This window comes from Harmonia axyridis, chromosome 1, assembly GCF_914767665.1.
Source record: "Harmonia axyridis chromosome 1, icHarAxyr1.1, whole genome shotgun sequence".
Classification (NCBI taxonomy): domain Eukaryota; kingdom Metazoa; phylum Arthropoda; class Insecta; order Coleoptera; family Coccinellidae; genus Harmonia; species Harmonia axyridis.
Genome location: NC_059501.1, coordinates 55655252 through 55668842, shown reverse-complemented (window position 1 = coordinate 55668842; position 13591 = coordinate 55655252). Strand labels below are relative to the sequence as shown.

Sequence of the window (13591 nt, the reverse complement as noted above, 5' to 3'; positions counted from 1 at the left end):
CGTAATTATTTCTGTGGTCGGTTGTAGCTTAGGCATCGTACAACATAAAATATTCCTTTTATTGAAAAAAGATTCACTTCATACTATAGATGAATAAATACTCATATACTGGAGATATCCCTTCTTAAATGAACAATTTTTTCTGGTATTGTTTCAGCCAAGAAAATTTTGGGCATTGAGAAAGAGAGCACTATAATTAAATTTGATCTAAATTTCTAAATCAATAAGGGCTACAAAATTAATAGCATTTTGGACAAATTTATCCGACATCTGGTCGAAGTAAATTAGGGATTTTGGCTGTGTACTTGAGTATGTGAAAGAATAAAGAAAAAATTTTTTTAACATACTTGAGTATATGTATATGCTAATAATAAAAAGAAACGAAAAAGTTTTTTTCGTTACCAACATTTCGAAAACTTATGCTATGTAGCTTCGCTTTGTAATGCGAACAAAAACACTAAAACAAAATATTTTGGACTGTGGAAATTAAATATTTGTACAAACCATGTGTTGTGTTTGGCTACCCCTTAGCTAGATATTGACAGAATGATATGGTTTTTCTTCATGGATCCAGTGGAATTATGGAGAATCCAATAATATATACAGGGTGTCCCGGAAGTAACTGTACATCAGTGTTACCAATGCTACTTCAGTGAAAAATCCGAATTCTATGTCAAAAAAATCCGAAAAAATCCGCGCCATCCGAAAAAATAGTTCATAGAACTTAAAAAATTGGATATTTTCGATGCGCTCAAGTTAAAGAAAACAGTTGACTGGCTCTTTCTGGTTCACAACGAATGCCCAATATTAATTTAACAATATTTGCAATATGGTTTCGCTGGGGCTGCCCTCTAGCGTTAATATTTAACGAAATGGTTTGCCTCTAGGGTTCTTGCGATACAGGTCGGTGGATTGTGAGTTACAGGATTTGAATCTAGAAAATCAAATGCGAAGGCGCAATATTCGAAAAGATAATGAAATATTGGAATTCTTGTCCTGAACAGACTTTTTTCTGATGCAGGAAAAAAAATTACGAGACATATAATTCCAACAGTTTATTACAATAAAAACAAAATATTTGTGGGATTGCACTCTGGAATGGAAATGTAAATGTACATAATAAAACCCAGATAGAAAACATTTCACGGATTCATCTGTCGAATTTGTTATACAGAAAACGGTTCATTTTTTCAATGCAAAACTCAGTAAATGGGATTTATGGAAATATACCTCTAATTTCTATAAAAATTCAATGAATAAGAGAAAATAATGTATAATACTCGCACATAAAGCTCATTCTAACACTCGTTTGACTCGTTCATTTAAAAACTCACCACTTGCTCATTTTTGAATTCATGGAAGAATATCAATGCCTTCTTCTTCTAGACTTGTATTATAAATAACTTTTTCCTCTGTATAATCTTTTTATTTTGCCCATTAACGATCTTAAAACATGAAATATTTCTTTGCATCTTGGTGTACCTATACCTACGGAAGAGGGAAAGTACTGAATCCAATTCGGGGACAGATTCATGAGTCGAACCTTATTGTTTTAGACCATTTCCCGATTTAGTTTAGCGCAGTTGGACATTTTCGAGCGCTCGATCTCCGAGCCGATAATTCCGAAATTCGGAATTATCGGCTAGGGAAACGAGCGCTTGAAAATATCCAACTGCGCTAAATTAAATCAAACCCGCATAGAAGCAAATCGATTCTCCCTAAATGACGCATATAATCGATCAGTGTGGGAAATCATAGTTAAAAATATATATTAAATTTTTTTTGCAACATCTTACTAGTTTCCACACAAATTTTCTAGGAAAACTAGACTAATTCTACAATACAAACCTATTTTGCAGCAACACAATGCAATTATTTAAATAGATAACTCTTTGGATCAATATTTTAATTCAATCAAATAATATGGTGGGTTAAGATTAATAATAAATTCAGGTAGAACCTATATGTCAAAGTCGCCTTGAAAGATTTGAGTTCTGAAAAGAAAAATAAATCAGACAGACATCTATTGGAGTAATACTGTTGATGTTCGATAAGAAGGATTCAGTTTTTGTCTATAAATTCGTTAACAATCATGAAATAGTATACTATCATTTTACAAAATCCATAACTGAACGAATCAATGTTTTTTCGACGACCACTGAAATAATTTTCTTCATAATTTTTTTCACCATTTGGTAAGAGTTTCGAGTACTCAATAACATTCCAATAATCGACTTTTGAATTTTTTCAGTTGGTAATGGTCGTCATGGTATCAGAAATAAAGTGAATTTGAATTATCTCTCATTTACAATTGAATTTAGGATTCTACAGGCTGATCCGAAAGTGAAAGAATACCCAACTGTTATATCATACTTCATCTCCATGAAATTCTGATTTCGATATACCCCACTTGTCATCCTTTGTCTGTAGTACTTTTCGACGTGGGCCACTTTTTTCGAAAAATTTCATGGATATAATGGTTTAAACAAAAGTTCATATCTTGAAAAACGTTTCGGATAATTGTACCATTTATTTTTTATTGATTTCCCGGAGAATTTTCGGGTCTTCTCCAAATTCACGGATCACTATACAGAATGGTCCGAAAGACACTGCATTTTTTAAAAGATTATCTTTAAAAAATGTCGATAAATCCACTTAATCAAATGACAAATAGAACGCAATTATGAAATTATTCCTGACTTATGGTCACCTACGAGCGAAAAGGAAAAAATTGGTAGATATAATTCAAATTGTGCCTACATTTAAGGAAATCAATAAGGACCACCTAACATTTCTATAAAACTTGAGTGTAGTGCAAAAAAAGTAGATATCCAAAAAAAGGGTAAAATAAAGATGGTTATTATTATTATTATTAATTATATCAATATCTGAAAACTATGATACTGGAAAAAATGAGTAAGCCACTGGACTCGAAGAGAACATATATTAATTTTTACTGATTTCAAAAATATGCAACATCGTTTGCATCAATAATAGAAAATGGTCAAAAACCTTTTTTCATCTAAGAGTCTCAATATATCTATGGTGATGAGCACAAAAAATAGAACTTCCTATAACAAGTGCATTCTCTTTCCATTATTTCTATGCTTTTTGCTAATTTATATGAAATTTGAAATTTTATATCTCAAAATGAATTCGGAAACTCGTTCGGAAAAAACGAAAAGATCCACATGATCGACTGTTTCAATCGGTACAGTTGTAATGAGATCGATATACATCAGAAGATTATTTTTATAGGCCTCCAGAATCAAAACGCACGAGTAGGTACCAATCATTAGTGATCATCTTGAAAATAGGAGGTAGGCCAGGATCGCGTGACATCGAGAGTGCGAAATTCCTAGGTATTCAAATTCAGAATAATTTCAAATTTAACAATCATATAAAGAATCTTACCAGAAAGTTATCATCAGTAATATTCCTTATGAACAGATTAAAACGACTAACCAGTGAGGTTGTTCTGAGGGATATCTACTTTGCACTATTCCATAGCTCTTTATCTTATGGTATACTAATTTGGGGTGATGCGCCTGAATCGAACGCAATTTTCATGAAACAGAAGAGAGCTATAAGAACACTAGCAGGGATCAATAACACTACTTCTTGTAGAGAATATTTTAAAAAGTATGAGGTACTGACCTTTTGTTGTCAGTTCATTTATGCTTGTTTGATTCATGTTCATGGAAACAAGAGTAAATATATAATGAGTGGCGAATTCCATCAGTACGCCACACAGAAGAGAAATGATCTATGCATACCATACCACAGAATAAAACAAGCACAGAACTCAGAAGGCCACAAACTATTTGGCGATCAAATTGTACAACCATCTCCCAGACGAGATCAAATCCTGCAGATGTTATGGAAAACGCCTGAAGTACTTTCTGATATCCAAGTGTTATTACTCGGTTGATGAATATCTGTCAGACGAATTCAAGTAAAATAATTATTAAAATTTTTTTTTATACTATTCTATTAGTTTCACTATTTTTTCTTTTCATTGACTATTAATTGTTACCTATTGTTTTGTAATGATTTGTTAAAATTTGATAACACAAACCATACGATGTTGTAACTTGGGTCATATAGCTTCGTCATTAGAAATCCTGCTAAAAAGACGAGCACGCCACTGGTTTCTACGTGAAAAAGTGACTGTATAATCCAATACTTGTAATTTGTGGTATAATGTTTTAATTTCAGAGCTCTATCTTCAGTATTAGCGGAGATATAATTTTTTTTTCGATATCGCCATTTGTTCCAACTCGAAAACAAAAAAAGGTGGACCAAAAATTAATACTACTTTTGTTAGTTTCTCAGAAAAAGAGAACGAGAATGGGATATCAAATTTTGTCTATCTAAAACATCGAAATTGGCCCACCCTGTACATACCTACAATAAGTGGATCTGAGTTGGGGGTTTGGGGTGACTATACAAAGTCGATATTGGTTCGATAGAGGTTGTATAGAAGTAACCCAAAAACCTTGAAATATTTGGAGGAAAATTCTTGGAGAAAGTCCAAAGTACTGAATAAAAATACAAGTAAATCACAAACAAAAAGAATACCGAAAAAACCATTAAAGGCACCGCATTATACTCAAAATGATCTCAATAAGCGTGCATTTTCTGCAATTTGCTATTTGCCAATTCCTATTTCTGTAAGTAGCTTTTCGGAATAGCTTTTGATATTTCCGATATGATTTTCGATGTTCCACACAGAAAGAACCCCCTCAGATCCGTCAATTGTGCCCCCACCGCCCCCCTTGCAAATCTTACTAGATCCGCCAGTGCCTGTACATCGATCCGAATTCGCGAGACAGCCTGTAATTGCATATACGCGAAGCGAGAGTATTCTCCTCATTCAAACATACCACATTGAAATTCGCGGCAGGGTTGCTTTTTATTTCCTTTTGGGCCCCCCAAACATGCGCGCGTCCAAGCCGACGCGCCCTACTCACTGAAATCAAGCACCTGTTGGTTCGAGAATCGAGATCGAAAAGCCGGCTCCCCCAACTCGACCATTGTTTGTCTGGAACCGAAGCCGGTAAAGCGTCCAGATCTAGTCCTCTCTCAGTTCCGCGTGTGTGTACATTAACTTCTGTCCGAAACATGTCTACCGAACAGGCTGCAGTCCCCGCTGAAGAGCAGAAACCCGAAAATGGTACCTCTGATGTCAAGGATAATGGATCCACGGAAGAAGCCACCACCGAAAACCAGGCCGAAAATGAGAGCCCCAAGGAGATGAGAGCCGTTGTTCTGACCGGATTCGGCGGGCTCAAGTCGGTGAAGATCCTGAAGAAACCCGAGCCTACCCCCGCAGAAGGGGAAGTCCTCATCAGGGTGAAGGCATGGTGAGTTTTTGCGCCCAACCGTATCCTTCGTTTCCTGAAATTCCCAACAAATTCAAAACATTCATAATATCTTTCAATTTTTTTACTCCCTTTTTTCTCGGATGTAACATCTGGAAACCTTCAGCATATTTTCATCGCAGTTGAGTTTCAACAACTTTTTATCAGTGCCTTAATCGAAAACATCAATTGTACCGATTATTCTATAAATTCATATATCGGAGATATTTAATATTTCTCAAATTTTATTGCAAATTATCATCCTGAATGTTACAGATCAGAAATGTTTAAGGGTTCCATATGTTGCATTTAACGCATTGCGAGTGACAAATAAAATCGATTTTCACCTGACGGGTATATCCGACAAACCTGATAATTTGCGAAGTATGCATTGTTATCAATCCGGGTTGTAGTCATTTATTGATTGCAGTGAATTTGAGTCACGCCTTCAATTGTTATTAATATATTCTGACAATTTGAAATGAAAAAAAAAAACTGCGACCAAGAAAGTTATTCTACATTTCCAGAAATGCTTATCATTACCGCAAATATTAACATTTTTCCCTTAAAATCTTATTAGTATACAAGTATTATTACATCTGCTGTTCATCAGTATAAATTTTCAGGATATTCTTGGCGGTTCTTTATAATTTCAGCAATTTCATCACCAAAATGAACGATTTCATTTACTATATTGAATTTTTTTTATTTTTTTAGATTTTGAAACAATGATTTAATTATGAAAAAGACGTAACAAATTTCACTGAACATCATTACATTGAAAAAAAGTATGTTCATTGAAAAATAAATATTTTTTTTTCAATATTCAAACAAGGCTTTATCTACCAGATTAATTTTTTGCTCTATCAAAAATGAGATATACTATAATTTTCATTCAGATTCAGAAAAACTTTTTATCTAAAATAAACTCATGGTAGTCACTCTGTTTGTGCTAGACCACAAAGTGATAAAAATATTACTCATTGAATTCAAGAATTATTTCGTGGTTAATCATCAGGAGATTAAATATAGAATAATTCTCCACAATAGTTTCTACAACTTTAATCACTTAAGAATACTAATTATTCTCACACTCATGAATGGAAATACTTATGTTTCTATTATGGATCAAGTGAACAGCTTCTTTTATTTATCCCGCATGCCTTTATTATGAGAGTTTAACAGATTAATTTTTTTCTCTTTCGAGCCTATTTCGTGGAGCTTGCCTGAGCAGTACATATGATATTTTGATTTTTTCACAATTATTAATAATTATACAATAGAAACTCTTGAAGTCAAAAATAAATATTCGAGTTATTTAATATTTTTCTATATTATCTGTACCTACTTCTATTGTTCAATTATATTGAAAATGATTTGTTCTTAGTGGGCCAGTGTTCGAATATTAATTGATATCATAGAAATAGTGCAATCAAATTGACTTTATTTTAACCGTGATGTAACATATCTTCGGATTATTTTTGGTTTTATTCCATTCGAACAATTGAAACAAGTGATGAATTGTTTGGTTTCCAATTGCTAAGATGATTGAAAATTTTTCACCATCGCATGATTGCAAAAAAAATTGCGGAGAAGAATAAACTCCTAATAATATGTTTATTCTAGATACCGATATATTTGAAAGAAAGGTCAGAATTAATATCAACCAGAATTGGCATTTATCAATTAATGAAAAAAAAAGCCGATATTTCCATAAAGAAGCGGCTTTATCTCAACTCACTCAATATTTTATTGATCTCATTATTAGAATAGCGGTATCCGTTGGAACTATCAAGGTTTTCTATTGTGGTCAACAATTAGTACGAAATTTCAAGTTATTTATTCTATTTGAATATAATATGGGGTCTTTATAAATAATTATAACATCGTAGTTGAAATTTAGGTAGGTACTTTACCGTTTTTCACTGATATTTGCAACTATTCTATTTGATGAAATTTCGAAATTGACAATTAAAAACTGTATATTACCTACCCTATATTTCTCATTCTCTCAATATAATTAAGAATCAAAAATATTTCAAAGGGTATTACTATGTTAGAGTTATCTGTTAAGACCTTGTATGAATTAAATGAAACAACACGAAGATGCCATTAAAAGAATATAATGAATAAACCAAGTATATAATCTTCTGAACCAAACCATCAAACTTTTAAACTTTCAACTTAGAAACAACATTTTGAAGTAGGTCAAAATGTTGGTTGGGGTTTCTTGCCCTTTTTACCAAACCAAACAAGTTTATACATATAGGGATCCATTTTGTTTCTTACAACTAAGTAGAACTAAATTTTTTTTTGGTATAATTTTTTAATTGTTCAATTCTGATTACTTGATTTCAACAAAATGAATAAAATTTCATAAAATTGTCAGATTTGATAGATGCAAAAAGTTTTTCATATTTTATCGCAGAAAATTAACTTTTGGAAAGGAAAATTGATAAATTTCTTCATTTCTTGTGAAAATTTCAAAAATGGAATAAACATTAATATAATACAAATTTTATATCATTACATATCACAGAAAACCTCAAATCTTATAAAAAAAAAATCATAAAATAAATATTATCCTCAAAAGTTCGAATACGGGGGTTTTCTCCGAGAAATTCGATTAAAATTTTCCGTAGTTCCTCATTTTCAAAGATATTAAGAATGAGGTTTTGCGAGAAATGATATTCATAATTTTAATTCTTCAATTTTAACGTAATAAAAATCAAAGGGGAAATATTATTGCTGTGTAGTGACCGATTTTTTTTGTATCTACTGAATTTCACGTGAATATATTTTATAGTTGGTGAAAAAACTTTTTTCAGTCAAATTTTGAATTCTACATATTTTAAAACAAAATGAAAATAATGCAAAAATGCGAAGAATCAGATTTTATTATCCTTAACAATTTCAACATTATTTAATATAATGAATAAGGCAAAATATGTCTTCTCACTATGTACACAGTATTTTTTTGATGAATAATTCCAGAAGTTATCATTAAAAAAAAATTCCTGTCCATTATTTACTCATTCAACGATAAATACCTATTTCGACAAGTGTAAAAAAATACGGGTATTAATTTAAAAATATTTCAATGAATACATGGAGGCAGAATTCGAACTCTGGCTAATTCTAATTTTAAAAATTCACAATTCCGAAACTATGACGGCTAGGTCCTTGAGATAAAAAACATTGTATTCACCATAATTTGTTGCACAATTACAATCAATCAAAATAATTTATATTGTCAATTTCATGATTTTTTCTTTCAATTTCTTGTCTTCAAAATTCATGAATCGTGTTCTCGAGCAAGGAGACTTAACGCGGTATAGCAAACAATTTTTGTACCAAATTGCATTGTAATAGCTTAAATCGTATCCGATAAAAGTTATAGATCGTGGACGAACAGATTTATTTTATGCAAGTTTTTTACGTGAATTGTGAAAGATTCAAGGGGATCAAGAAAATCTCTCAATAAATCCAAAAATTTATTTCTGGAAATAATAAACATAATTACATGAATATACTTATACATATGATAGTTACAATTAATACGAAAAAAAATTTGTATCCTTTAAAAATCGATTCAATCATACCTTCTAGCATTCTTCATAGTTCGTGATTCGCAATACTAACAAAAACATATTTGAATACAGTTACGGTGCCAACCAACTATGATAAATATTTCATTCGGAAGTTATGTTCCGGTTTGTAAATGCATACGCGAAACGGACAGGTAAAAGTTTCTGTGATTTAGTCCAGCTCAGATCCAATTAATTTCTCGTTAGAATACAAAGCAGAGTTTCACTTCCCCGGAAAGCTTGGATAATCATACTCAATGAGAAATGGTTGATATCGACTAAAAAAGGGAATTCAGAGCGTGGAATTCCGCCCCGCCACGGCGTACTGCACTGGCTGAATCATGGATTGGCGGAAATTCCAAACGTTACTATGACTCATTCTTGTCAATATAAATGGGGAGGGAACTGTAATACATTCACTAATATCTAATGAATGTTGCAGAACAACAGAAAAAGTTGCGGTAATTGTGTGTTCGTTGGGTTCTTTTTTGATTTATTGATACCGCGTTTATTGATGTTCTGAAGGCAGGTGTAATTTTCGAAAAATACTTGGAATGCCTTCTTCTTTAGCGAAAAAAATAGCGGTATCAATTCCTGATTTCATATGATTGATAATGATTTGTTTATATTTAATCGGAATTGTAAATATTATATTAGGAGTTATCATACTTATACAAATATACTTCGACGAAGAAATTTTTTCAATTATTATTATTTTTTCCTCCTTAAACCACTACATCTAGTACTACCACTATTATTTTTTGAAAAAAATGGAAATTGATCAATGAATCAAAAAATTTTCATAACTTTATTTTCTTTTCACGGAAACTGTGGTAACTATTCGTTTCAATGAATTTTAAGAACAGAAATCAATTTGATATAAGTAAACATTTATAATTGAAAAGCCATGAAAACTCACTTCTCCTCCGAATTAAATATGTTATTTTTTTTCAAACGTTTTGAAATTCATCAAAATCTGGAGATCCAACTTCAAATAATATTTATATCAACGATCGTTATAATTGATTGATCAATTAAAAATTTGCCTAGTTACAGTTGTCATGCTGAATTAATTTTGACAGATATGATGTACCTATAATAGTTGATAGTTATCATTGCTAGGCAACACTTTTTCGCTCGGCAGACGAAAAAGTAATTCATCGTTGACATAGCAACACTTTTCTCCCGGCGGTGGAAAAGTAGAACATTTCGATGATCTTATCAGTCAAAATATGCCGTTGTTGTTGTACGTTTGAAAAAAAAATAACATATTTTATTCGGAGGAGAAGTGACACTTTAACACAGGATTGCCACGAAAAGTAACACTTCTCCTCCTTATTTTTTCTTATTTTTCAACTAAGGACTGAATTGAATGAATATAAAATCAAGGAATCATATGATTACCGGAAATTGATTATTCAAATGACTAACTATGTTACTTAGTTGATATTAGTGTCATCTATGTTCATTCGCTATCTGTCATGAATAAAGGATTTATTGCAAATGGAAATCCATGTTCTAAAGTGCTGATGTCGAAAAAGATTAGATTTGGGGAAAGAAAACACATGGATTTTATGCCATTATGACGCAACTTCTTACAAGGCTATCATTGTTGATGAATTTCCGGCCCAAAATCCAACAAATTTTGTCAAACAACCAACCACCTGATATGCCTCCGGTTGATTTTCATTCTTTCAAAACACAAATCATTTTTTAGGAGATAAAAAACATGAGAAGAATTTACCCCACTCGATGTGAATAAACTTAAATACTTACTTACATACTCACTTGAGTCGATTAAAAAAATCGTTATATTTTTTATTATTGAATTTATATGTTGGTGTATGTATATTATTTTCAGAATGTCCTATTTTGGAGGTGATACAGTAAGTTAGGACGAGTAATACATATTACACTTCACGTTCTACTACTCTGGAAGTTATGAATTTCCTAAAATTGCTCGTGGCATTGGAAAACCTTAGATTTTTTAGAATTAAAGTTGAGTTATATTGACATATTTGTTGAAATAAAAGAGCATTTCGTGAAATTTACGGTATTTTCATATTTATCGAAAATGTCGCATATCCAAGCTGTTTTCGAAGGAAAAATGCCCATTTAAGAGTCAATTAATTAAAACACAAAAACGTAAACAAATTAACTTTATGGTTTCACTGACTCCTGAATTGCAAATTCCATAGTATGTACCATTATCACATCACTATCGATGTTCCAGATCCATAAATCTTGTTGATGACTATACGATTCGATACAACGAGGTATTTCATTCCATAACACTGCTTCATAAATAATGGAAAACATGTTTACATGAAATTAATGAAGGTACATCAGCTTTGATAAATACTACGCTTCAGTTTTACATTTTCTATGCGGTTTTAAAAAGCATTAACATATCTGCGCGACTCTTGACATCGTTGAATGAATTTTTTTTAAATTCTTTTATGAATTGTTTTTGAGTTTCATATTAGTATATACATATTGACTTTCAGTATGATTTTACCTGTTTCTTACTCGCTTTCTGTCCTTTGAGATTTTTGTAGAAATACTAGAAAATTTATACCTCCTTATCACTGATTTCGATGTAGTAGGTACCTTCAATTTGGCGATGTCGGATTTTGAACAAATATTCGTACAAGCCAAGATCCTCTTTTTGATAATTGTTCACTTTTTTATGTTGCTTTATATTTCCAATAATAAACCGGTGCGTCTGGTGCAAATTTTCTCAATTAATAAAAAACCGCCCCTCCATATATTCCTTCGGAAACTCTAAGAGCTATTTGCATTAAATTTAGAAGAAGGTTCTCTTGCTAATATCGCAGGTGTTCTGATAATTCGAAAACACAATCCAAATGTCAGAAAAAGCATCTACAGTCCATTCAGGAATTATTGACATCCCGGGTGGCTTTGGAAAATCGAAATTAAGTTGGTACTGGCTCATTCAGTAACATTTTGAATTGCAGATTTCGGGTTGGCATCGAAAATGTCATTGACAGGAGGTTAGATCTCAGTTTGTGTTATTGGTTTTGATCGAAGAAATTTTGAAACTTGAAAGTTGTATCAATTTCAAACACACATTGATTAGTTTATTTGAATATTTCTCACAGTACTGTTTGAAAAAAAAAGAAGGCAAGTCATTACAACCTGGATTATTATTGGAAGAAAACCTGTGCAATACGATTTCACCTTCAAATACTTAATCATTGAATGATTTGATTGTTACCAAAAGCAACCAATATATCAGCCCGGATGAAATTTGACCAAAAAGCATCTGGATTTTAATCAATCAAAGACAACATTACATAAACTTAATTGGTTACAAGTTCAAAACAGTTAATAAAAGGAAAATTCTTATTGATAAACAGAAAAGTATAATAAGTTGAGTACGATTTTATGGTGAATACAGAGAATATTTGCAACAAAATGTGAAATTCATTTATCTGGGGGAAACTTGGTTATTTATACAACAGTGGACTCTAGAAAGAAAACAAAATGTTTTTCAAGTATATTCAAGGGAAAAATAGAAGGAGCACTATTTTGAATGCTGGATATTTGGATTTTTACCTGGATGTTTTGTTTCGACAGTGGTGATCATGAGGATTATATAAATCTATGAAGAGAGAATTATTTTATAATTGGATTGCTAAACTAAGTCTTGGCATTGCATCTATAATTTATTTATATTCTATATTGAAATTAAGTATTGTTATATCTGTTTTTTGTTCTTCAATGAGTAATCCAAAAATCTAAAATTACAATTGCTTTATAGAATTTTTGGAGTATTTAATCGAAAAATATATTCAGAAGAGTAACTTCAAGAATTTCTTCACCTCTTACCCACTTGAAGATAATAATAGAATGCAATAAAATTTTGAAATTCACAAATTAAAAATAATTTCATGCAAAAATGCTTTTAGTGAGTGAGTTAAAGCTGTTATGGGCAAAATAATTTATGTTATTTAATAGAAACTAGTATAAAAGCATTTCGATAAAAAACAGAAAACTTGAGTACAAATAGTACCTATATTTTTCATACAAGTTTAAGCAATCATTCATGTCATGAACAGTTTCAATAAATAGTGACTTTAGAAAGTAATTTACACATCGGCTGATAAATTGGTTCCAATTTTGAAAGTTACAGTACAACTGTGATGTCAAAATTTTTCATATACTAAATGGATTCTTTGAATTTTATTTCTGTCTTATTATGATATGACTCTTCCATACTAAGCTACACTATTTAAATTTGTCAACCAGTTTTTTTCTGTTTTCTTCACCAGTTTTGACACCACAGTTAAAATGATCCATAAGAGTTATTTGATAAGAATTTTGCAAGCAGGTTGGTCTCCAGTGTCCATCAGTAATGCAACAATTTTTGAAGAGCCTTTGGCTAAAAGGAATAATTATGCATATTTTAATGATCTTCAATGGGATCTTTCATGGGCGACTCTTAAATGAATAGATATCTCTTCATTGGATTTCCTTGAAATGAGATAGCATTTCACTATATTTTTACGTTATATAATCTGAATTTCAATTTATGAAATCATGACTGTATGCGTCCTTTCGTAATAATCGTAATTTCGAAAATTCAGGATCTTTCGGATACAAATAATATGATGAAAA

At 31.4% G+C, this 13591-nt stretch overlaps 1 protein-coding gene across 1 annotated transcript in view; it reads left to right on the top strand.

Moving 5' to 3' along the window:
• Positions 1–4864: 4864 nt before the first annotated feature.
• LOC123674892 (synaptic vesicle membrane protein VAT-1 homolog-like) overlaps positions 4865–13591 on the top strand; it is a 60173-nt gene continuing 51446 nt past the window's right edge. Inside the window, exon 1 of the mRNA XM_045610040.1 lies at positions 4865–5366. Within this exon, the coding sequence (XP_045465996.1) occupies positions 5125–5366 (242 nt within the window). The 5' untranslated portion in view covers positions 4865–5124. The remainder of the gene's footprint in view (positions 5367–13591) is intronic.